Below are 23,375 nucleotides of genomic sequence, written 5' to 3'. Positions count from 1 at the left end.
TGTTCTGAATATGTCCCCAATTAATTAGGAAGAGAAAACACTTCTGTTCAGAAAAAAGGTGCGTCTGCTCAGTGTTACTTTTTTTGCAACACAGAAATTAATGACTGCAAACGAAACCATACATCCAGTTACATTCTCTCTTCCCTTACGAAATAGCAATAACATAGAATACTGGCTATTCTGACTTCCTCATCATGCAGCCCCCGTGAAAGACTACAAATATATATATAACTTTTGCCCATAGAAAACTCTGTTTTCTTTGAAAGAAATAAATTACATTATTCTTAGCTTTTTGTATAGCATCTTGCACGTAAACTACATTCCAAAACACATTATAAAGTAGGAGCAGCAACAGCAAAAAAAAAACCCAAAAACCTAGACTAGAGAATACTGGCTGTAAACAAGAGACAAAATGAAATCTGAAAAGAAATAGTACGTTAACGAGATAGGGTATCAATTTTACATGACAGAAAAGGCATTTACACCTAGAAATAACAACATTGAGTGAAGAAGCAGAACAGCCCATGTCAGATGAACTGAGGAAAAAGAGAAATTCATCTTTAGCTGAATTTGCTGTATAAACAAGGCAGCCAAAATCCTTTGAAATCTGGAGACCTAAGTCACCAGTATCTTCCTGCTACTTTGCAATGCTCGGGTGATTTCTATGGTGGGATGGAATAAGTCTGGGAAATTTTTTTTGTTCGTTTGTTCTTGGTTTTCTTCTTGGTTTTGTTTGTTTGTTTGTGGGTTTTTTAGCCTGTTTGGTCGGTATATTAATTAAGAAATACCACTTTTTACAGGTGGAGGGAGAAGAGGTTATGATTCTTCAGAGTTTCTTATGACTCAGGTAGAAACACATCCTCAATCTTTTGACTGGAATGAGACTACAAAACCTTTTATTTCCCCACAGATCACTCTCCCAATTCGCTTTGCGTGTCAAGTGAATGAAACAGAGTGAGGTTAGCAGAAATATTTTGCATGTAGCAAGCTGAGAAGTTGCATTTTATTTATGTCAGACTGCAGAACTTTGACTTTAATAAAGCCTCTGCAGGAATTCCCTTGCATTGCAAGACAACTTGGAGCAGTTGCCTGAACAGTAAATGCTGCAGATTTAAGACCCATTCAGCAGGGGACCTATGTGCACATTATTTCAGATTTATTCACAATCCCATAGATGCTTCCAGTGCCTGCATGTTCCCATGCTGGGAAAAGATCAAATAAGGAAGTCAGTTTGAGATTTATGACAATACCAGTACGGTAGACTTCTGAAGAAATGATGCAATGCGTTCCTACTTTTATGCTTGAATGCTGTAGAAGAAAGTACTATAGGCTGTTCTGTGTAAACAAGACCTTTGGTTTTTCTTGCCCTCAATGAGTGTGGGTAGGGGTCGGGGAGATCCAGGTGGATTAAAAAAGAACATTCACAGTTGAACTGAGGCGAGATTGGTTGCTGTATATGATATGATTTACTCTAACTACAGGTCTCAAAGAATGGGATTCTAAGTGTTTTGAGTAGGCGTTTACCAAAAAGATTTGGTTGCAGTAGAAATTTGCGAAGTATTATTAAAAAACTGTATATTTAATATATGAATAAAGAATTATTGTGGAGCAAATGCAGAGATAAATTTGGTCTTGAATCAGTGGACTTCTTGTGTTCTGATCTTTACTTTGTATATTGTATAATTCCCAGGAATGCAGGGGTAAAATATTAGTTCCTACATGCAAATGATTTTGTATGATGTGAAAGTGTTATAGTGATGAATCAAAGTTATTTTGATTTGTATGGCATTTTTCCACACACCTACTCATCTCAAGGAAGAACGAGAAACTTATCTGCCTTTCCACCTACATAACAATACAAGATGACTGATCTTAGATAAAATAAGCTCCCAGTGTTGAAATAGTTGCTTGGATAGTTATATTTAACGTGATTTAAGTAAATGTGAAAGAAACACTGAAGAAAATGTGTACCGTCCCAAGGATGGATTCAGAAATACAAAATGTCTGAACTGATCCTTGTGCTTCCCTTTCACTTAGTATCAGCAGGCCAATATTGGGTTTTTACCAAAGAAGTAACCAAAACACTTCCCTTTTGTTTATAGTTTGTCATTGTACTGGGAGATCCTTTTTCCTACTATCCTTAGTTGTTCTAGAACACAGTGAACCCAAAGAAGGACCTTAACTGAAGTAAGAAGAGGGTCTTACTTTCAACTTCCTTTCTTTAAAATATAGCTCTGTAACAAATCTTTTCTGTTGTTATTTAACGTACTTTTCGACTGAAGTCCAGATGGTAGAGTTTGGCCCTAACTTCAGGGAGCTATAGTTGCACATTGTGTACTATGAGGTAGTGAGTAGTTGCTTATAAAATAGATGGGTATCTCAAACAAGGGTATTTCAGAAATCAAATCATGTTGCTTCATTCTGAAAGCACAGCCCTCTTAAATGCCATGTAAGAGTCACAATTGATTAAATATACATTTCTATGTCTGTGCAGCACTTATTTAATTATTTTATCTTGGCAGGCAAAGCTTAGCAAGCTGCCACAGAATATCTTCTTATTTTAAGTTGTTGAGTAGTTTTAGCCGTGGGACTTGTTAAAGCAAACTTTTCTTACCCCTTCTCTCAGCAGAATCTTGACTTTGGTGAAAGGGGCAGCAGAGGGAAACAGAAGGCTGCAGACACAGCCTCTGACCTTGACCCACCTGAAAAAGGTGGATTTTCTGGTTCTGGGCAGATTTGAGATGTTTGCTTCTGTGGTACGTGCCCTCTGCCTCGCTGGAGGCAAGGAGGAGGCTAGTGCGTAGTTGTCGCTCCTGAAACCTCAGACTTCCCCTGCGGCATATCTAACTGGAAGTTAACTTTATGTTTGCCTCTTTGGGAAGAACTGACACCAGTTCCTTTTTGTGCAGGTACCATGTGTGGCAGCACCTGCCTCCAGCCTGCTCACCCATAAAAGGTAGCTGCAGTGCTCACAGCATGGTTATTGGATGGAAGGGAGCATATGGGAACATATTTCTTGCCTTAATTTTTACATTTAAAATCAGACAAAGTTACTCATTTAGGGTTCCTTCTCTAAGAACTGAAGAGAAATAACAAGAATGGATATTTATACTTCTAATGGCTAAATCTTCACTGTCAGCTGTGCTCTGTGTCTGGATTGCTATTTTGCTTTGCATTGAGTGAAAGGTCCTTATCTTGCTGCATACAGTCACTTTGGATTTTCTTGAAAACTTTAAATCAAATTCTGCTCTCCTTTATTTTAATTCCTTTCCTGTGATGATTATCTAAGCAGTGGTTTAAGGTTGAGCATATTACTAGAACTAACATACAAACCAAAGAGGAAGGAAGTTGTAGACAAGGAATTTTGTAAGATACATTCGCTGATAAATTGGTGCAATGATGTAATGCTATTAAATGATAAGCTACATACATCTACAGTAAATTGTTCTGCAGCAAGTGAGAAGCTCCTTTGAATTAAAAGGACAATCAGCCAAGTGATCACTTTTGAAACAGTTAATCCTGGTGCTTTGTACTGACCCTTTGATCAGCGGCTGCAATGGACTGAGATTTTGCTTCTTTCAATATTTTTTTCTGAAGTGCATTAAGAACAAGGTAGATAATTGTATGTGTTTTATGCTTTTAACCTTTCTATATTTAAAAAAGAATTTTTTTATCTTCATTCAGTACAAACCTTGGATAAATTTGATCAATACAGTTTTAGATATCACAGATATCTGTGCAGGATTACAACTGAAAGTGTCCATGTGCAAATGAGAGAAGAAGATAATTTAGGCTTTCAAAGGTAGGTGTACTTCAGTGTGAAAGAGAGATAGGGAAGTCTAGCAAGGATGGCAGCAGGGAGCTGGTCTAACAAAGATCCAGGCAAAGAAAGTGTGATACTGTATTTTGTCCACTTTCCAACTGAAGAGATGCTTTGAAGGAAGGTGCTTAACATTTAATTATGTTCTTTTTGAAATAATTTATCTGTGAGCAAATCTTCTGTCTAACCCTATAACTGGTTGGGTTATGCCCTGGAGTATGAGAGTTTATTGCCCTCTGAAACTGTTTTTGTTGTATTTACCGCAGCATAGTTTGTTCTGATTTTTCATATAACTACCTAATGAACACACCAAACTATGAAAAATGAAACCCTTTCAGTGAGTTCAGTGGGAACTATGCAGTATTAAATAGAACCTCTAGGAGAAAGCTTAATAAAATTGGTAACCTCAAATCAGTAACCAATTTTGTCTTGTTTAATTTATTGTTAGAAATACAATTATTTTAGATGGGAAAAGTTTTCTTCAACATCTCATATGAGAACTCTAACTTACAACAGTGCAGTTACTGGATATTTATAAACAGAAACAGATGAAGGAAATCATATCTGAATATGTAATGTGAAGTGGTTTGCTATGCAAGTACAAGATCAACTGTCAGGACATTTTTAATAAGCCACAAAGAAAAGATATCTGGGAATAGTCCTTAAATAATATTTTGAGTGAATCATAAAAAAATACAGTACTCTTGACTCTAGAACACCAAATTGCTTGTGAATATATCTGATCCTTGATTTAAGTTGTCCTAGAAACTAGAGAACCTCTTACTTGCAAAAGAATTCTATTTCATCTTAGAGCTGTACCTATAAGCCTGTACATTCAAATTACTTCATATGATATTTTTTTGGCCAGTTTTTGGGGGCCACGAAAAAATTCTGCAGACACACATATGGGGATATAAAAATATGCCTGCAGTTTTAGATATGCTTGAATATTCTAAGAAGTTCCATAGAAATGTATCTAAATATACCTTGCAGATCTGTTCATAAAAGAAGGGGAAAATGTGATGCATTTATGTGATGCGTTTATATGATGCATAGGAAGTTTAATTAGAAGACAAAGCTGAAAATTACACACAACATTGAAAGATGTCATGATATTAGGATCAAGCTATGATTTTTGGAACTTAAGACTGTAATTGTGGAGAAAGAAAAGGGATATTGACCTTTAGGTATTGTGAAGTTTAGACTTAGTGATGTTGAGTGAATCGCTGGAACATCTAACCTAGCTTTCACCTGTGTTCAAGTGAAGTAGCTCTATTAATAGAGAAAAATTCTGTCAAGGACTTTTAATGAGCTAAAGACACCTTCGTTCAAAAAACTCTTGAGTTGGAGCTTATTAAAGGCTAGGACAATGTGCCAGCACATATTTACTCTATTCTTGTACTCTTCCATTATGAGTCATAGCCAGAAAGGGGACTATCAGACTAGATGAACCTTTGGTCAGACCAATAATAATAATAATAATAATAATAACAACAACAATAACAACAAATTAATATTAATATATTATTAATATATAATATAATAATAATAAAACCAAACTATTTTTGCAGTCCCTTCAGTGACAAAAAAATGCAACAAATAATTTATTCCTTGAACTTATCTTATTTTTCTTTATTAATTATTAATGAACAGGTGTTTTCTTCTCATACTTGGTCTAGGAAGTACTAGAGAGAGTTTGTGCCTCTTTGTGAAGTTACTGTGAAATAAGCCAGGGGTTGAATTAATGTTCGAACTCCACTGTAACTGTCCAGGTACATGCTGTTTTCCTGTAATAAACAGGTTTCCTTCCTGACAGAGTTATTAATCTTTTTGTGAGGTGGAAATCTTCATACCCAGTCTTACTTTAGAGTATCTTTTTTTCAGTTCACTCCTCTCTGGTAAAATTGATTCTGAGTGGATAGTTTAAGTCTCGTTGTACTGATTCATTCTTCGAGAGGATGATCCTGGCTTAGTAGACAGAATTACCTGAAGAGACTTGGAGAGAGATTTTGACAGATGTTCTGAAAATAGTGAGAATATGCTCAATGGAAAAGTACCAAGGGACTGTGGTATACGTGAAATAATTTATCTTCGCCCTTGCTAGTCACTAGCTTTGGCACTGCAGAGAAACGGCTTCTTTCTGGACAGCTGTGAGAATGGCTGATATCTAAGATTATCTAATGATAATCAAAGTTGTCTGTTAAGATATGATCTTCTAGTTTTACAGAATTTACAACTCTGTCAGGTAACTCTGTACACACCATTATGCTGTACTTGAGTTTTAGAAATCCCTGCTCGTTTTCACTGCTGTTGTTGGGGGGGGGGGGGTAGGCTGACTGTATATTCTCCAATTCCATAAGCATCATTTCACTGTGCCTTGTTAAAAAATGGACAGAATCTGTTGGCTTTGATTTTAAATCTTACACTTACTGTGCCCCAGTCCAGCTTGACTTGCAGTGCCAAGCTGAGACATGCTACTTGGAGGAAAGTATGGTAGTGCTGTGAGAGCAGGAATTCAATTTAGGAACTCCCATGTGAGATTGCCTCTGGATTTTTATCACTGGCAGCATTGCCCTTCAGCTTCTAAAGGACTGACCTGAATCCAGCAGCCACACAGATGGTTGAAGGACATTAGTACATTATTTTCCAACAAGTAATCAGACAGCCTCAGAGAAGCCAATCAATGACTAATTCTATTGCACATTGTTTTTAATGTCCATTTTCCCTATAGGATTTTGTGCCAAAAACCTCTGCAGCATTGCGGCTGCTGGAGTCTCTTTTAGTGCATGGCGGATGTATTTCTTTCATTAAATAATTTTGGGCTTGACTAGAGCTGTGTTGATGATGAATAGACGAAGCATTCTTGTTCTATGTCGCGTAAGACAGCATAGGACACTGTCCTTCTCGTGGGACATATGGGAGGCATGGTATGGGACAAAGGCATAGGCTCTGTGCAGCACTGTAGGATTTTGTGGGTTTTCTCATCTGGAGGTATTTTCCAGAGAATAGTTCTGTATTGGGAATGCATACATTGGCTTGGAGATAGAAGGCTAACAGAGATGCCGAAGACCCTTAGTCTCCCTTTTCTGCTCCTCTGCTTCCAACCGACTGTAATCTTATGCTTTGTGGCTTTTTCTATGCCAGAAGTGAATCTTACTCACAATGGAGGAAAAGATTGTGAAAGTAGGAGTGGAGAATGACTCGACCTTCTAAATACACAATTCGCTTAATTTGGAAAACCTGCCAAAAATTAGTTTCTTTATTTATCAGGATGTAAAATTGTCTTTGTGAAAAAGGCTAGCCCAAGCTAGTAATCAATTTATGATTTTACGAAAACCCAGATGAGTTGTATTTGGGCACTGACATTCTGAAGAATTGACCCAGGGAGCCCAGATCTGAAGCCTGAAGTTGGAGCATGTCTACACACAAATGTGTGGTATGGGTTGTAGCAGACTTCATATTCGCATGCCATACTGGAAATATATGAACACAGTAAGCTCTCTGTGCCCCATCTATCTTCATTTCTTGTAGGCAGATATTGTGCAAAGTGTATTGGGTGTCTTAAACAGTTTTGTTTGTATATATTTATATAATGTTGCTTTTTTCTTTGTTGGAATTAAATTTATTCTCAGACAAGTTATCGCTAGTGCTATTCTCCAGTTCATCTCTTTTTTTTTTCTCTGATATTGCTTTTGTTTTCAGTGTTTTGACTAATCTGTGCTCTAAAATAAGTCAGTCCATCTGTACAGGAAACAAACACAAGAAAAGAGAGGGCTGAAGTTGTTTGAGCTCTTCAGACCTGTTGCTTGTTGTTGTCTACTATTGTTAGTTATTTGTTTCTGATTTTCCATCTTTCCATCACTGGAAGCTTTTTAAATGGTGGCAAGTGTATTCCTGACAAATTGCCTTTTCAAATATTCAGTTCAGTGGAACTTTATACTTCATTGGCTGATTATGATCTTTCTGATATAGAGAAAAAATAGTCTTGAAGTTGTGGAATTTTAGCTGCTCTCAGAATTCAAAATTTGAAAAAGTTAAAATTTCAATATTCAAATTTCTAATAACTTTTTTTGAGCTCTTCTGGGAGAAAGTAGCTTCATTATGGAGGGTTTGGAGGAACTATGCTTTTTCCTTTCCTCTCTCTTAGCAGTAGTATGTGTATTTCACTGATGAAACTTCCTGAGTAAACAGTGCAAGAAAGTTCTTTGGAAGTCTGGAGAATAAGGGATTCATTCCTACTGCACGTTTTTCCACTTAAAAAATTGACAGTGATTGATCATAAAGCATTACAAACAAAGGTGTATTATTATGTTAGCACTAGGCATTTGCGGAAGATTTTGTTTTAGGATCACCACTATTATCTGTGCATTACAGTGAACAATGAGCGATTGTAGCACAGTTCTCCAGTCCTTACTGTGTTACCTTCCCTTTGTCTTCTATGTTATCTTTATTTTTATCCACACTTGCTACATTAATTAAGTAATATAGGATGGATTTTTTTTTGTTACTGCAAGGTGGAACTTCTTTCTCATGAGCACATGTGGCTAATCATATGTCTTTATTCAAGATATAACTTGAGGTAAATTGAAGTACCTTCATTTTCCCTCTGTTACATCTTTTGACAGATTTGATGGACAATACATTTCAGAATTAATAAATTTCGGAAAGAAATATTTCTGCATTTTTCTTTTATAATGACTGAGATACAAGTGCTCTGTGGATAATAGATTTTTGTCTGGTATAATTTTCTATACCTTTTGGAAAAAAGAAAAACATAATGAAAAATGCTTAAAGATATTATATGTGATAAAGGAGTCATATTATCAAATTATTGAAACCATGTCATCAGGTGAGTAGTATGGATATAGACAAATCCTTCAAGTCCTTCATAGTTTGTTGATCAAAGTTCTATGTGTAGGCTAGACACACTTTAAAATAAGCTTTTATTTCAGCTTCTATTAACAGCACAATGGTGTCCACTATTGTGCAATGTCCAGTAAAAGTAATGTTGTACTTAGTGATTATAAGTTATTTTCTGTAATTGGGTGGGGTTTTTTTCCTCATTTTCTACAAAATATGGTGAATCTGTTAAACATTTTATTAGGGGAGTGAGCTGCAGGCATCTTTTGTCAGTTACTAGACACCTTCAATTCATAATCTAGCACAAAGCAACTGCATCCCATTTATTTTACAGCTAATGGTGATTTCCTATAGCACAGGTACTATTTACGTGAAAGGATCTAGATTCTTCTAATTCTGAAATATTAAAATCTAGGGAAAAACAAAGCCTGAAGAGAACTTGCAAGATTTTTTCTCTGGTAGAACAAACAAGCATACAGCTCTGTGGCAAGAACTGAGCAGTACTACAACTATTTAAACCATGTTTGATCTGTTTTCTGTGTCCTGAGCCTTTCTTGACTTACAGACATTACTTTTCATACATTTGATAACTACATCAGTAAAATTATCCACATTTCCCTTTTTAATGTGGTGTACTGTTGGCCTATTTAATTCTGGACACAATTGCGTTTGTTCATCTCGTATCACTGAGCAGCTTGGTTGAAATTGACTGAGATCTGTATATTCTGGCTGAGCCTTCCTGATTTTGGTTTAGGCGAGCAAGAGCTCTTCTTACCATTAGCTGCCATTCTTTGCAGGGGATTTGAGGTTAACTGTGAACTTTGATGAAAAGAGCAGCTTCTCTCATTTCTTCTTGCATGGATAACAGCTTTCTCCCCGTGTTTTTCATTCTTTAATGTGAGGTAAAGCCTTTATTCCTTTCAGAGTGTTAGTGAGAGTGAAACCATGTTTCTACCATCTGAAAAAAGGATGGGCAGGGTTAAATCTTGTCCTGGTACAACTATTGGCAGACTACATAAAAGTAGTCTTTGATCATACTTGCTGGTCATTTCCCAACAAGACAAGGCAGTGCATTCCCACTGTTTTAGAAATAGTGGGAATAGGCCTGAATAGACTGATGATTCTGGAGCTCTAATAGTGAGCTCCAGAATCATCAGTCTGAATCTAAGCATTTTTCAGTGATTCCATTTACACAGTTGCTACCTGTATTACTGAATAAGGACTTTATTCTTTCATGAATAAGGACTGAGAATGCATAGCAGAAGAATATACCTGCTGTATCATTTACAAGATAGGATTAATCCATAAGATTAATCTGATATTTGTGTCCTCATACAAAAGACAGATGTGCTTAATTAGAGATTTAGTAAAAGTAAACATTGCTGTATTTATGATATTTATTTTATATGTGCATAGATGATATGTTTTGTCTAAGAACAGACAAATATCTTTTCAGCATTTATTATACTCCAGAATTAAAATAATGTCAGTGTTTTTACTTGTCTCATCATTTCTACATAGTTATTACATGATAGCAGACTAACGTTAAATTTGCAAGCTCTCTTCTATTGCATGCATAGGTCTTTTGAACACTTTCCTGCTTCTTCCATCAGCTCTAAGTCCCCGGGCCCATTGCAGCCCTCTAAGGAAGTCTTCTCATTAGTCAGCTTTGACCTGATGCCTTTTTTCTCTAGGGCTTATAAATCTGATCCTACATTCCAGCATGCCTGAAGAAACTAGTAGATCCCCTCACTCCTAAACTTCTTCTCAAGATATATTTTACCACTTAGCATTAAGTGCACAGAGATATCAGTCTCCTCTCTAACTTTATTCTCTGGTCCACATCTCACAGCGTAGTGTCACAGACTTTTTAAAAGATACAGTAGCTATATAGCCACTTTTAATTCTGGTACATTTTTAAAACTAATGTAGGCTTTAGCAGGTTTATTTGTATGGAAGGCTACTGGGTAGCTCTTCTGTTCACTCACTAACTCATTCCTTTTTTTTTTCTGCTCTGTTAGGTATTGCTGATTCTTAATATTGCTGTATCTTTGACTGGTGTAAAAGCGATACACAAGACTTAGGTTTATTCTCTCCATATTTTATAAACCTTAATGGCAATAAGTTAACAAATAAAGTTCGTTAGATACTAGTGGTGTTCTAACCAAAGTGTTCAGCTCTCAAAGGACTTAAAAGTGGGATAAATACAGTTAGGTAATAGCATCATAAGGATTATGAATTTTAACTTGCAGACTAGAAATCTAGATAAAGTCAGCTTTCCTAACTTGTATAAAAGACAGCTAGTTAACTTATAACTTAAGTATATAATGTATAATGTACAAGTAGTTGTGTGTTGGAAGAATGAGGGAGTTGGATTTCTGATTTTGTCAAAAAAGTGCAAGATATTTAAATTTTAAAGAACCTGACTTTCCAAAAGCCTTTGGAAAAGGTTCTGATCAACCAAAAGGCCAAGGTGACAATGATGACAATGGTCTCCTTGAGCCTGAATTTTTTTTCTCATGTAGCCTAATCAATCAACAGATCTTCTCATGTATGATGTAATCTCTGTAAGATAGCCATGCCTTGGAAGAGAAATTTGGCTTATTCCTGCATGGCTGAAATCAATCTGACTTCTGATGAAAACCACCAGGAAAACAGATGAGGCCCTTTGAGTTTGAGGCTGTGAATGAGCACTCTAGCTGTGTTAGCATGGGCTTAATTTAAGTTTAAGCATGCCATATAGTGAATTTATACAGTAAACCCTGTTAATGTGCAAGATTTTGTTGCAGGAGACTCTGAATCTGTATTATATTTGCTTTTTGGGGATCAGATTTACATATAAGTTTCTCTGCCAGAAGAGATCCCTTCTTGATTTTCATTAAAAATTTGGGCTTATAACTTCTTATAGAGAGAACCACAGAATTATCTAATAGCACTTAATTTTTAGGCTAATTCCTTGATGCTAGACTGTGCGATTAAAGGAATACATAAAGAAAGATGGAAATAATTGCTTTGGCCACCAGCATTCTGGAAAACAGCAAAAAGCAGACAGGATTTCATTTATTTATTTGCTTCAAATTCCAGTGACTGTAAGAAAACTGTGGCTATTTTATGACCACAAAGAAAAAGAATGTCTTCACTTATAAAAGCAGACCAAAAAGTTTCAGAATGAAAACATTAATCAGTGCTGCTGTTTTTCTTAGAAGGCATGATTAACAACCAGTTTCTGTTGCCCGTGTACAGCATTTACGTGCAAAGGAGGTGACTAAAGGAAATCTGTGAACACCATGACAGCAGTAAGAAGTATGCAAGGGAAAAATAGGACATCAACCTGCCATTAAAATCAGGCAATCCAGGGCAACTTAACTGAAAATAGTCTTTTATATCACTGATAAAATATTTAAAATAAACAAGGCAGGGAGTAGAATGAAGAAATATTATACTGAAGATCCACATAGGGAACAAATTGTCCTAAAAGAAAAAAGGTTACATGTTTATTTAGAAATAAATATTTTTACAAAATCCAGCCCTTCTTGTGGTGGGGTTAGTTTTCCTGCCTTAAGATAGTTATGAAGTTCCCGTGTCATCTTCATAGTGCTGACTACATTTAGGGGGGATTGTGTCTTCAGGTGGTAGCGCACAAGGGAAGGTCTTTCCAGCAGTGTGGCAAGAGATTGCTGGAACTTGGAAATGGTACCCCATGTCTGATGGTGACCACCAAGAGACAGAGAGCAGTATGTTACAGGGCAGTGTTGGAACTGTGTCCGTTAACATGGCATCAGGTTTGAAACAAGATGTTTGAAAGATGAAGCAACTGGGATGGTTCATTGACTGTGCTTTGAGGTGAACTGTCAATTTTTATGTCTAACCCACTTCTAGAGTATTTTGAACTAGGAATTTGCATCTAAACTCTCTAAGACAAATATTTACTGATACTCAAGCCTGTTAGTACTGAGAATTTTAGAGAAACAGAGGTAATAAAAAGGGTCATGTTCAAACAAATCTAGTTTCAGAGAAAAATATCTATTAAATAACCATAGCCCAGAGTTTGAGTTCACAGTATTGCTTTGTTATAAAACAGCATTGATGTTACCTTAAAAAAAATCTAAGAATCTTTTAGAATCTGGGCATTTATGAAGTCTCTTTCATAGCGTAAGTTTTCCTGATCTTTAGAAAACAAACAAAAATAAAGAGAGTCTCTTCCTCATGAAGGATGTTATGTCGCATGTTGCCAGCAAACAGTGGAATGTTTCTTTTTTCATGTTACGACTCTCTGATTTCTTAATCTGCAAGCAGGAAGAATTACATTTCCACAGAAGGAGATATTCATACCCAGTGCAGTCATAAAAAAAGACATAGCTGTGAAAGCATTGCAACAGCTGATCAGTAAATGTAAATCACAATTATGTTTTTTTGGTCACAGTTTGTTTTGAAGTTTAACTGGGCATCTCATGTCCTATATGAACTAATTATACAGTGATTCACTGTCGAGAGGACAATTTTTCACAACTTTCCAGAATCCATTCTTTTCAAATTTTTTTTCCCCTGGGTATATGATTTTTTTACTCATTCACAAACATCTTTACTATAGGTGAACTTTTCTTTTAGACTCCCACTTTCAAGACTGTGAAAGCTGGCTTTCATTTACACAAATAACACTAAGAAACCAAAGGATGAATAAAGTATGGGCTTTTTTAAAATTTTTTTTTCAATCTCGTGAAAAAAAGATCAGTAGGTTTTATGATGGTGAGAATATCCCTTGCAGTTATTTTCTAGCATCTTCTGTCAGATGGTGGTGTTAATGGAAGCTGTACTGGTACATTTGAACCGTTTCTTCCGAGGGGAAAAAAATAAAAAAAGATAATTTTTTATTGTTCAGAATGGAAATATAAAATAACAGATCTCTCCTCTCTTCCGTCATGTCACCTTAGAGACAGACTCTGATGACTGGAGCCAGTAGCTGGTGGTCTCATATGGAGTCAGAACTGTTTTTTTTCTTCTTCCTTTTCTATTTTAGAATTAACATCTGCTTTGCCCATGATGTAAGCATCCCTGTGAGCACATGTGTTTGTGAAATATGCATGGCTGTATGCCTGTGAATACATACAGGAATGTAAAAAAAAAAAAACAGTTTGAAAAGAAATGGGTAGATTGTATTTATCAAAAATGGTTTTTTGTTCTTTCATGGTTTCACTGGCTGCCATTTAATTTTAATTTTTTGGTCCCAAAAGGGTGAATGAAACAAAGACCAGACAAAAAACATTGCTAAAACGTCTTTTATAAAAAATTAAAATAAATGAGACAGACTTTGAGCTTTTTAAAGCTGTTTGTTTTGAGTAGAAAAGATCATGACTGTAGCTTATGTAAGTGAAAAAACATCATTGACTTGCTTGTATGTTAAAAACATCTTTGTCATAAATATTAAGAGCTTTTACAAAAATGCATTTTTATTTAAATAAAGGAAAAAAAGACACCAATGTATGGGCCTAAAATGCAGGCTGGTTTTATCTGTTAAAAATTATAAGAAAAACTCTCATCCTCCGTTATGTTTTAGTGTGTTGCATGCTAAGTGCCACCTTTAGCCATTCAGAGCAAAGTATTATTTAAATTAAGTAATTTTGTAAATGTTTGTGTTTCTATTACCTTATATCAAGAAGTATTACCACTATTGGCTGAAAAATTAACTATCTTTGCAAAAGTGAGTGAATTGTTTGCTGAGGTATTTGGTAAGCTCTTGAGGAAATGAAAAGCCACAAGATTTTAGGGTATTTCCACACTGCACGTAGTTGGTGGCTGCAACAAAGCAGGTGTGCTGGAATGAGATTTTATTTAACCGGATTTGGACATGGATAATAGTGAAGAAGCCATGACATGGACTTCAGAGGCAACAGCAGAGCCTGCAGAAGGCTCAGATTCTTATTTGTAAAGCTAAGCTACCCTGAAGTTCGTATACATATCAGTGATCTTATGGTTTCTTGGGGTAGTTAAGTGAAGGTAGCTCGAAAACAATGCACAGCTGCATTTTGACCTCCCAGTGACAGTACTTTGGCATTAAGGAGACATTTGCATTTTTAGTAACTATTGCTTGTGAAACTTGATCTTCAACTTGCAAAAATATTTTCCTAGGTGTCACTCCCTGTTGACTTATACTCTAGAAAATTATTGTTAAAGTCACCTAGGGATACACAAGAAGATGGCAGCAAATTGGCTGTGCTTTAAATAATAATTCCTAAAAATTCCTGATTATCATCATCAGTGCAAATCCCCTGCAGAACAGTCACTTTGTTTTTCTTTGACATTCAGATTTCTTAGCATCCAAATTTGTCAGATAATGAACTGTCTTGATGGATTCCTTAAGTCTTAAGGTTATCCTGATTTTTGTCAACAGAACCTGAGCATGGAGCATCTTGTTGAACAGGGTTCCTGGCAACTGGAGCAGACCTTCTATATAAACAGGTCTGGATGTTTTTAGACTTTCAAGATAACCAGAGGAAGGACTGGAAGAGGAAAAGAAATGTCTGTTTTTCCTCATGCTCTCATGCATGACATGATACTGTCAGAAGTGTGCAGTCTTCTCTCAGACATGAAGACATATATCTGCCTCTGACAGCACCCTGTATGCCTCACAAGAGAGTTTCTTGATGAGGTTTCTGCTAAGTCTCCGACATCTGTTCCCCTACTTGGAATAAGAACTTCTCTGTCTTCACATATTTGTGTAATACCTTTTGGAAGCTTTCCATAGGCCAGCATTAGAATTTTCTTGGCCAAGTGACCAGTCATATATCATTTATCTTGAAAAAGAGAATGTATACTTGAATACAGCTGAGAAGGTCCTGCCAGGTGGGTCTGGGTCCCAGATATACTCTGGCTACTCGTTCTGAGCTTTTTCGGGAACACTGTGATTTGTGATGAAGCTGCCATAAAATAATTGACTTGCAATGATGTACACTGATTCAGGTGATGTATACCTCCTTACACTAAGCACTAGCTTATGAAAGCAAGTGCATAACTTGACCTCTTACCCTTTTGCAATAGTAGGGCTTGTTAAATACATGGGGAAGATAAATAGTTAAGAGGGTAAACTGGTTCTCAGTAGTATGGTTGTGGTCCAAACGCTGAATACACTTGAACTAAAAGCTGTCTTCAGATTTTTTGATACAAAGATAATGCCCTTTCTTGTGTCTCCTACTTAGTTAGTCCATAATATAGTGCTGGATCTGAGCTGGAGTAGGAGAAAACATGGTCCTAGTATTTACATTTACCTTCACCTTTTAGTCCTTGCTTCAGGGGAGTATTTGTTAACACCCATTTTGTACAAAGTCTGCTTGTTGTTTTCCAAATACACATTCAGCATCACTTGTTCTGAAACCCACCCCTGCATACTTGCATATTTAATGGTTTAAAATTAGCCTGCCATGTCATCACTTCAGAACCATTGAGAGCTAAAATGAGTATTTATCGTTATAAAATCGCCATAAATTTAACCGCTAAATCCATGCAGATACTACATTTTTCCTTTTGTTTTATTTTTTCTTTTTCGTTGTGGTAAGAGCACAAAAGGAAAGGAAAAAGCTCATTGATCCAATGTACTGACAATATCTTCAAAATCTAGCAGTTTTTTTTAGGTGATAACCTCTTTCCCACAAGCTGTGTTATACAGAGTGTGCAAGCCAAGACTAATGCGGAACAATTTGTTTAAGATGTGATTTTTATCACAATAGAGAAAACAACAATATATTATTGTAGATCAGGCCTGGTTACATCCCCGGTTTAAAAGCATATGAGATATGTGCTGCTAACTGTGGTGCAGAGTGGCTGGACTGAGTCCCTGATCATCAGTGGAGCAGCTCCTGTGGTCAGCCTGATTTCCAGCTCCCACCTCTGATCTCCTTTTTATTGTCCCATGGTCCCAGGTGCTGGATATCACACTTGATAGCTCTTATAACACAAACCGATAGCTGTCATCACTGACACAGTGCAGTTCACATTAACTGTTTTATTCCTCCAGTCAAGCTCTGGGATGCCTGAGTACAACCTTAGTTTTGCAAATCTGAGAAGATACAAAAGAGGCTTAACACAGTTTGGTGTTAAGATTTCTTTTCTGTTTCCCCTGCCCCCACATAGCTGAAGAACTACTTTCCATCAGTGCTGTCTTAATGCTTTAAGGTGCGTGATAGATGCAAACCCTTTATTTCTCCTACATAATATATAAATTAGGGAATGGGTATGATTACCGGTACTGGTTCCTAGTTGAGCTACCGGAAATGAGTCTGACTCCTTTCTTGGTCTCAATAACAGCTTTTAGTGTAGCCCTTTCTGAAGCCTCTTTATAGGCTGTTTTAATTGACCAGGATTGAGCACACTTCCTTTTTTGGCAAAATGATAGTTAGTTCTCATTTCATTATACAAATGTTAGATTTGTTATGATTTTAGCCAAGGGAAATTTAGACTGTGAAGGATAATAAATATTTTATAAGCCAGCAACAGGCACAAGCAGCCAGTGGGCCAAATCACTCTGAAATGCTGACCGGGTGAAACATATAGACACTATTTGTTCTTCTGATTCACAGCCATAAATCCTCCAGGAGCATTAGGTGTCTGAACCATTTGCCCTTTGGCACCTCTGCAGCAAGTGGTAAATCCATTGGTATCACATATAAGACATCTGTTCTCCAACACTATTTCTTGATTTTGGTAAATATCTCTTTTATTCACACTTCATAAGATTATCCTAACTACTAGCCTTAAAACCTATGCTCTTCTAGTTATTTTGGAGGAATAATTATTCCTTATTCAGTTTTCTGGCACCTGTGAATCCTTTTCCTAGACACTCATCTCTCTCTGTGTCTGGGCACTTAGCCCAGGATGTAGATTTCAAAGGCAGCAGGGTGCTGAGAGGTTAGACACCGTAATGTTCTAAGTACCTTTGTGGATCTAGCATTTCATCATTAGCTGAAAACTGATACTCTGTTATTTGTTTGAGCAACAGCTGTATATGCAGTATATAGATAAGGGTGTACACAAAGTGTTTTGTGAGTTGGAGATAGCTTACATAATTCATTATAAATGTAACAACAAGGTTGAAATATATTTTATTTTGTTCCTATTAGTACTTAAAACATTCTTCAATGCAGAGATGCTAAGGTGCACAATACAGTCATGATTGAACTTGCCTCTGCAGTGATGGAATGGTGTTTCTTCATCACCATCTTGGCTGAAAATAGCTTTTGTAGATACTGCAGTTTCTCTTTCATTACTTGGTATCCAATTCACACAGATTGTAGATGGCTGTATATAGTGTATTATATATGTGCATTTTGTAATATTTGCATTTGAGTTTTATGTGGAAAGAGTATTTTTTTTTCCCTAAGGGCCATTGCGTGAATAAAAATGGTTCAAAAGAACTCTAAAATTTAAGAGGAAACAAACTATTCCTTTATGTCAGTTTCTAGGATCTGTTTTACTTTTTGTGCTTGAATGACTTTAAGGACAGTTGAGAGCTTGGCATTGTTTTTCAGTTTTCTCTTTCTAACGGTGAATTGCTGTTTGTTAAACTTACAGGATGTCTGCTAAAAATTTCTCTTACTTTTCAGATCTGCTACTTCGGAAAGAGGTTGCAGTAAAGGGCTTTTTGAGTGTCTATGACAATAACTTAATATCAGTTTAGAAAGTTGGCTAAAGCTTTTTATAGCACAGTGTTCATCTTTTCATTACTGCATTGTGAACAATACCTGGTGAAGAGAGGGTCACCAGCTATATGGGCTCATCTGTTGTTATTGGCAAATTAGCTGTCAGTCGTGGGGAGTCAGGCTGTTCATAAAAATGTGAAGAAACGTGTTGCTAGAGAAAGGCACTATGTTCCATTTTAAAGCAGATAAGAGTAAATTACTTAAATTATATTTTTATACTATTTATAGATGGTAAAGAAATTTGTGCAAACAATTTTTGTTAGAAATGGCAGATGTTCTGATTTGCAAACGTTGTATCCTTCATGTAAAGTAGAGAAGGCTTCAGGATAAATCTACCTGGTAGTACACATCTCTAAATCTAATAAAATAATAATGCAGCTTCCCAAGAAAATGATTCATAGCTGAAAGAGGTGATATGTATGCCTGAGACTAAAATCGGCTGGCTTTGTTTGGAAGTTGTTAATTTTATACTGCCAGTTGATAATTCCACGTTTCATTTATGCCACGTCTAAACTTGATGCAAGCTTTGGATCTGCCTGTGCAGACAACTATTGAAGTTGATAAGATTCTGCAGAGGCAGAACAAAATCTGATAATGAATCCCCAGTATTTTCCAAATACTACATTTGCATAAAAGAAATAAAAAGAGCTTCATAAATACCTTTAAGTTTTTTCTTTTTTTTTTTTACTTTAATATTACATAAGACAGAGCTTAAGAAAGCTAACGTAAGAGACCTCTCTCAATTCTTCATGTAGCCCTACATCCCAAGCTGTATCTAAGTGAACTCCTGTTTTTGTTCAAATTTTGTGACTGACAGCATGTATCAACCTAATTTGTGAACTACCTTGGAAAAACATAAGGACATTTTGACGGGGAAGACAAGGCTGTTGTAAAGCCTCCCCATATACAACATAGCCATCTAACTGTGACTTTAGTTATCTAATTACCTTTAATATGGAGACTTGTATAGGACCCAAATGATCTTATACATCAGAAAATAAGTACTGGCATTTATCAAAATATAACAGCTCTTTAAAAACACATTCTCACACCAAATGCAACCCTCCTCATAGAATTATTTAAGTATTCAGATACAAAGATGCAAAAATTATAATTTGCTTTGCTTTTGTCTAGTAACATGTCAGTATTTGTTTGAAATAAATATTTTCTCACTTTCTTTATTTTCTGGGATTTTTATAATGATTAGATTCTCCACAAGAACCTCTTATTTTGGGAACAACAGCAGGCAAGAGCAAATACTGGGGGGAGTTAGATGTTCCAATCCGAATTGGGCAATAGTTCTTAAAGAAAAAGTAATTAAAATAAGCAAACCGCCAAAAAATCACAGAAAATTCATTTATGATATACGAAGCTGGTGCTGATCTGGACTTAGTCTTTCATGAAACAGGCTCAAGGAATTTCTCTCCTCGTCTGCTCAAACATCAATAATAGTGTTGCAACTGGGAAGCAGATATTTCACTGCACACGTGTTGTGAAAGCCACTAGAGATCGCTGGGTTTCTGTATAAATTTGTCCCTTTTTTCAGGACAGGTACTTTTAAAATATTTCAGTTAGTACTTTCCTCCTTCTGTCAAGAAGAGATATATTATCTTTGAGTTTGTGTTCATTTGCTGATTAGTAATTTAGAACATTCAATGACAACCAAAAATCTCTTAAATAATTAATACAACTTAATTAAGAATGTCGTAATGACAATTAGACATGATCTGTATGTAGTCATTCATAAGGAAACATTTCAAGTTCTTCACTTGATTCTATAACCACAGCATTTATTGTTAACCTTATACTCTGTGATGAAAAAGCAGAACTGTATGAAACTACCTGACACTGAAGAGCCACATTGTGAATGTAAAATAACTGACGTATTGCAGCTTTATGGTTAAATGCAGTCCTGAGGCAAAGCTTGGTTCTCAGCTGCCATAAATTGGGGTAGGACTGTGGAGACAGAGTATGGTGCCTGAAGATCTTGCTTGGGATGTTGTTTTAAATTTTACGTAAAAAATAAAGTAGCAGGCAACTGAGTTGAACTCTTTAATGCAGCATTAACTATTTAAGTTTATATGGTACATATCTCAAAATGCATAGATAAGGTAGCTTTTGGCTATGCTGCTTTATATCAGATTAGTATGTTATTTTCTTTTTCTGCCTGCTTAACTATTGATTATCTGAAGTGGGGATATGTAATGTATTAAAATTCTTTTTATTTCTCCTTTTAATTTTTCTCAGGAGGCGTTTGCATTGCTCAGTCACTCAAAATCCCTCGGGAACCAAGGCCAGGAGAGTTTGAAAAGATCATCAAGCGTTTGTTGGAAACTCCAAATGCTCGAGCAGTGATCATGTTTGCAAATGAAGATGATATTAGGTACCTGTTTCCCAATTTTGTGTGTTAAAGATGTTCTTTCTTCACAGAGATGCGCAGTTGGCTGATGCAGAATACAGTAACACAGGAGTTTTCAGACTGAATCCCATGTAAAAATTCTTATACATGTGCTGATAAGAAATTGAGTTGCAATTACATAGTGTACTCGTCCTTTGATCTAACCTGTTCCTAAGAGATTCTGAACAGGAAGAAACCAATAAGAATGTTAGAAAAACATGGCTAAAGATGAACAAGCTAACCTTGTCCTGTTTCTTCAGTTCTCTACAGCTGTTGTTGAATATGCTTTAGATTGTGCAAACTGTTGACTGGTTGGTTAGTATGAGTTAATGTATGCATAGCCAGAATGAAAGTTAGCGATTCTCAGTTTCTTTGTAAATGAAGTTTAATTAGTCATTTGTTGTGTATTTGCAGGCGAATACTGGAAGCAGCCAAAAAAGCTAATCAGTCTGGACATTTCCTCTGGATTGGTTCAGATAGTTGGGGGTCAAAAATTTCTCCAGTTCAGCAGCAGGAAGAGATTGCGGAAGGAGCAGTAACCATTCTGCCTAAAAGAACATCAATAGATGGTAGGAATACATGTGACACAAACCCCTTGTTTTCTGTCAATGTTCAAGTACCCTAGTGCGCTCTCTCTCTCTCTCTCTCGGTATAACTTTCCAACTAAGTGATTTGAATTGGCCTGATCTAATATTCATTTAGTATATCTATGGAAATGAGGAGATGCTGAGCCTGCAATCAGGAAACCTTATTATTTTCTGATAACCAGAGCATGTGTTACAGAGAGCTTCTTACCCAAAGCCTGGTGGTTCTTTGAGACAAAAAAGGAGAGTATTGGATGGGTAATAGAGTCAGCTCATTCTCCTGGGAGGATATCAGTTTAGGGTCTGCTTTCCTCTCCTGAACTTAATTTAAAAAGATACTATTTTAAAAAAGTTTTAGACTAGATAGATGGAGTGGAAGTAGTTGGTTTGAATGACCTTATTCCCAAGAGCATACTGGACATAGTAACATCTCTTACTGTCTCAGTAAGTGCTTAAACTTGTAAATGATTATAAAAACCTGAGCACTACTGATCCTGCTTGGAGAATTTAGCCACATGGAAACATTTGTAAGGAGCTTAATCCAGATGGTATGTGTTAGTCATCGTTTCATTATGGGTGCTGGGTTATACGGGTAAGACTGGTGCGGAATCTGATCAGGTTTAAGCAGGAATCTTTCATTTCTCAGTGAGGGTCATTAAAGATACAAGTAGAAGCAGAATTTTAGGTGTCCTGAAAGCCCTCTGGTTTGACAGAGAGGTATGTGGTGATTTTAGGTGGCCTCAAAATGAAACTTATTTGGATCAGTGTCTTTGACTAAGTAGTGATTCTAGTTTGTCGCCTTTCTTGTTGGTATCCATTTCTTAATTTGGATCATCTGTGTATTAAACATTAAGCTATTTCACTAACCACCTACATTGTCTTTTTCATTTCTATTAGAGCTTTAGAGACTCTTTAACAGCTGTAAATGTTTTTAAAAAACTAGGTGATAATAACAAATGTTCTGGTTTTTTAATCCTTAGATACTATTATGCTCATAAGATACCTTATTATAGAAGTTTGTACCTAATGATTTTTCTTGGTCTGATATTTAAACCAGATCTGTTCTTGTCTTTAAATGACTGTTTTTATGCTGTATCATATTCTATTACCTCTTTCACTTTTAAATATAGGATTTGATAGATATTTTCGGAGCCGAACACTTGCTAACAATCGAAGAAATGTATGGTTTGCAGAATTTTGGGAGGAGAACTTTGGATGCAAGTTAGGATCACATGGAAAAAGAAACAGCAATATCAAGAAGTGCACAGGTAACTGTGAAAGTAAAATATTATCTGTAAATTGTTTATTGGAGTACAGGGAAGGAACTGCTTTCTTTTCATCACTCTTCCAGCTCCTTTCAATTCTCCAATACAAATTATTGTGTTATAAGAAGAATTTCCTTCTTCAAATGCAAAGGAAATATTCATGGACAATTTTTGAGAAAGTTAGTAGCTACTTTGCACAAATCCAGTGATCGTACAAATTTTCTTAAAGACCTATGGTTGTGGATCAATTCCATTTGTGTTTTCAATGACGTCTTCTCTCATCCAATCTATGGCTATCAATATGATTTTGTTTTAGTGAACAGGCACACCACAATAATTCTCATATTGTTATCATTGAAGTAGATGTAGAGAAAATTAAATTTTTGATTAAAATATTGACATCTTGATGATAGGTCAAGTCGTGAAGTCTGTATCCATTTTACAAATTGTGTTTGAGGATGGAGTAAAAATCAAATCAATATGTGCTTATTACTTGTCTTCATGTGAACAAAACAGTGTTCTATATCATAATACTGAATGTCTCCTTGAAGTTTGAGCAAAAACTCTAGCTAAGTGGCACTGGTGTTCTCAAACTTGCTCTCTCAGACATCATCTACAGACACAACTGTCATGACAGCTGATAGAGCAGTTGCATCAGTAGCTATGAGTTTCATCTCATCTATGAGATGTTGGCTTTTTGCTGTTCTTTGCAGGGTTTACTATGAGATTGTTACCATTAGTCTTCTGTGACTACAGCAG

At 36.1% G+C, this 23,375-nt stretch overlaps 1 protein-coding gene across 7 annotated transcripts in view; it reads left to right on the top strand.

Moving 5' to 3' along the window:
* The window catches only part of GRM8 (glutamate metabotropic receptor 8), a 357,622-nt gene that overhangs the window by 148,136 nt on the left and 186,111 nt on the right, over positions 1 to 23,375 (top strand). For all 7 annotated transcript variants that reach the window (XM_054053780.1, XM_054053763.1, XM_054053726.1 and 4 more), the window contains exons 4-6: positions 20,617 to 20,752; positions 21,182 to 21,336; positions 22,482 to 22,619. In XM_054053780.1, the coding sequence (XP_053909755.1) occupies positions 20,617 to 20,752; positions 21,182 to 21,336; positions 22,482 to 22,619 (429 nt within the window). The remainder of the gene's footprint in view (positions 1 to 20,616; positions 20,753 to 21,181; positions 21,337 to 22,481; positions 22,620 to 23,375) is intronic.

Source organism: Cuculus canorus, chromosome 1, assembly GCF_017976375.1.
Source record: "Cuculus canorus isolate bCucCan1 chromosome 1, bCucCan1.pri, whole genome shotgun sequence".
Lineage (NCBI taxonomy): Eukaryota > Metazoa > Chordata > Aves > Cuculiformes > Cuculidae > Cuculus > Cuculus canorus.
Note: the sequence above shows the minus strand (reverse complement) of the source record. Positions and strands in the feature narration are given on the sequence as shown.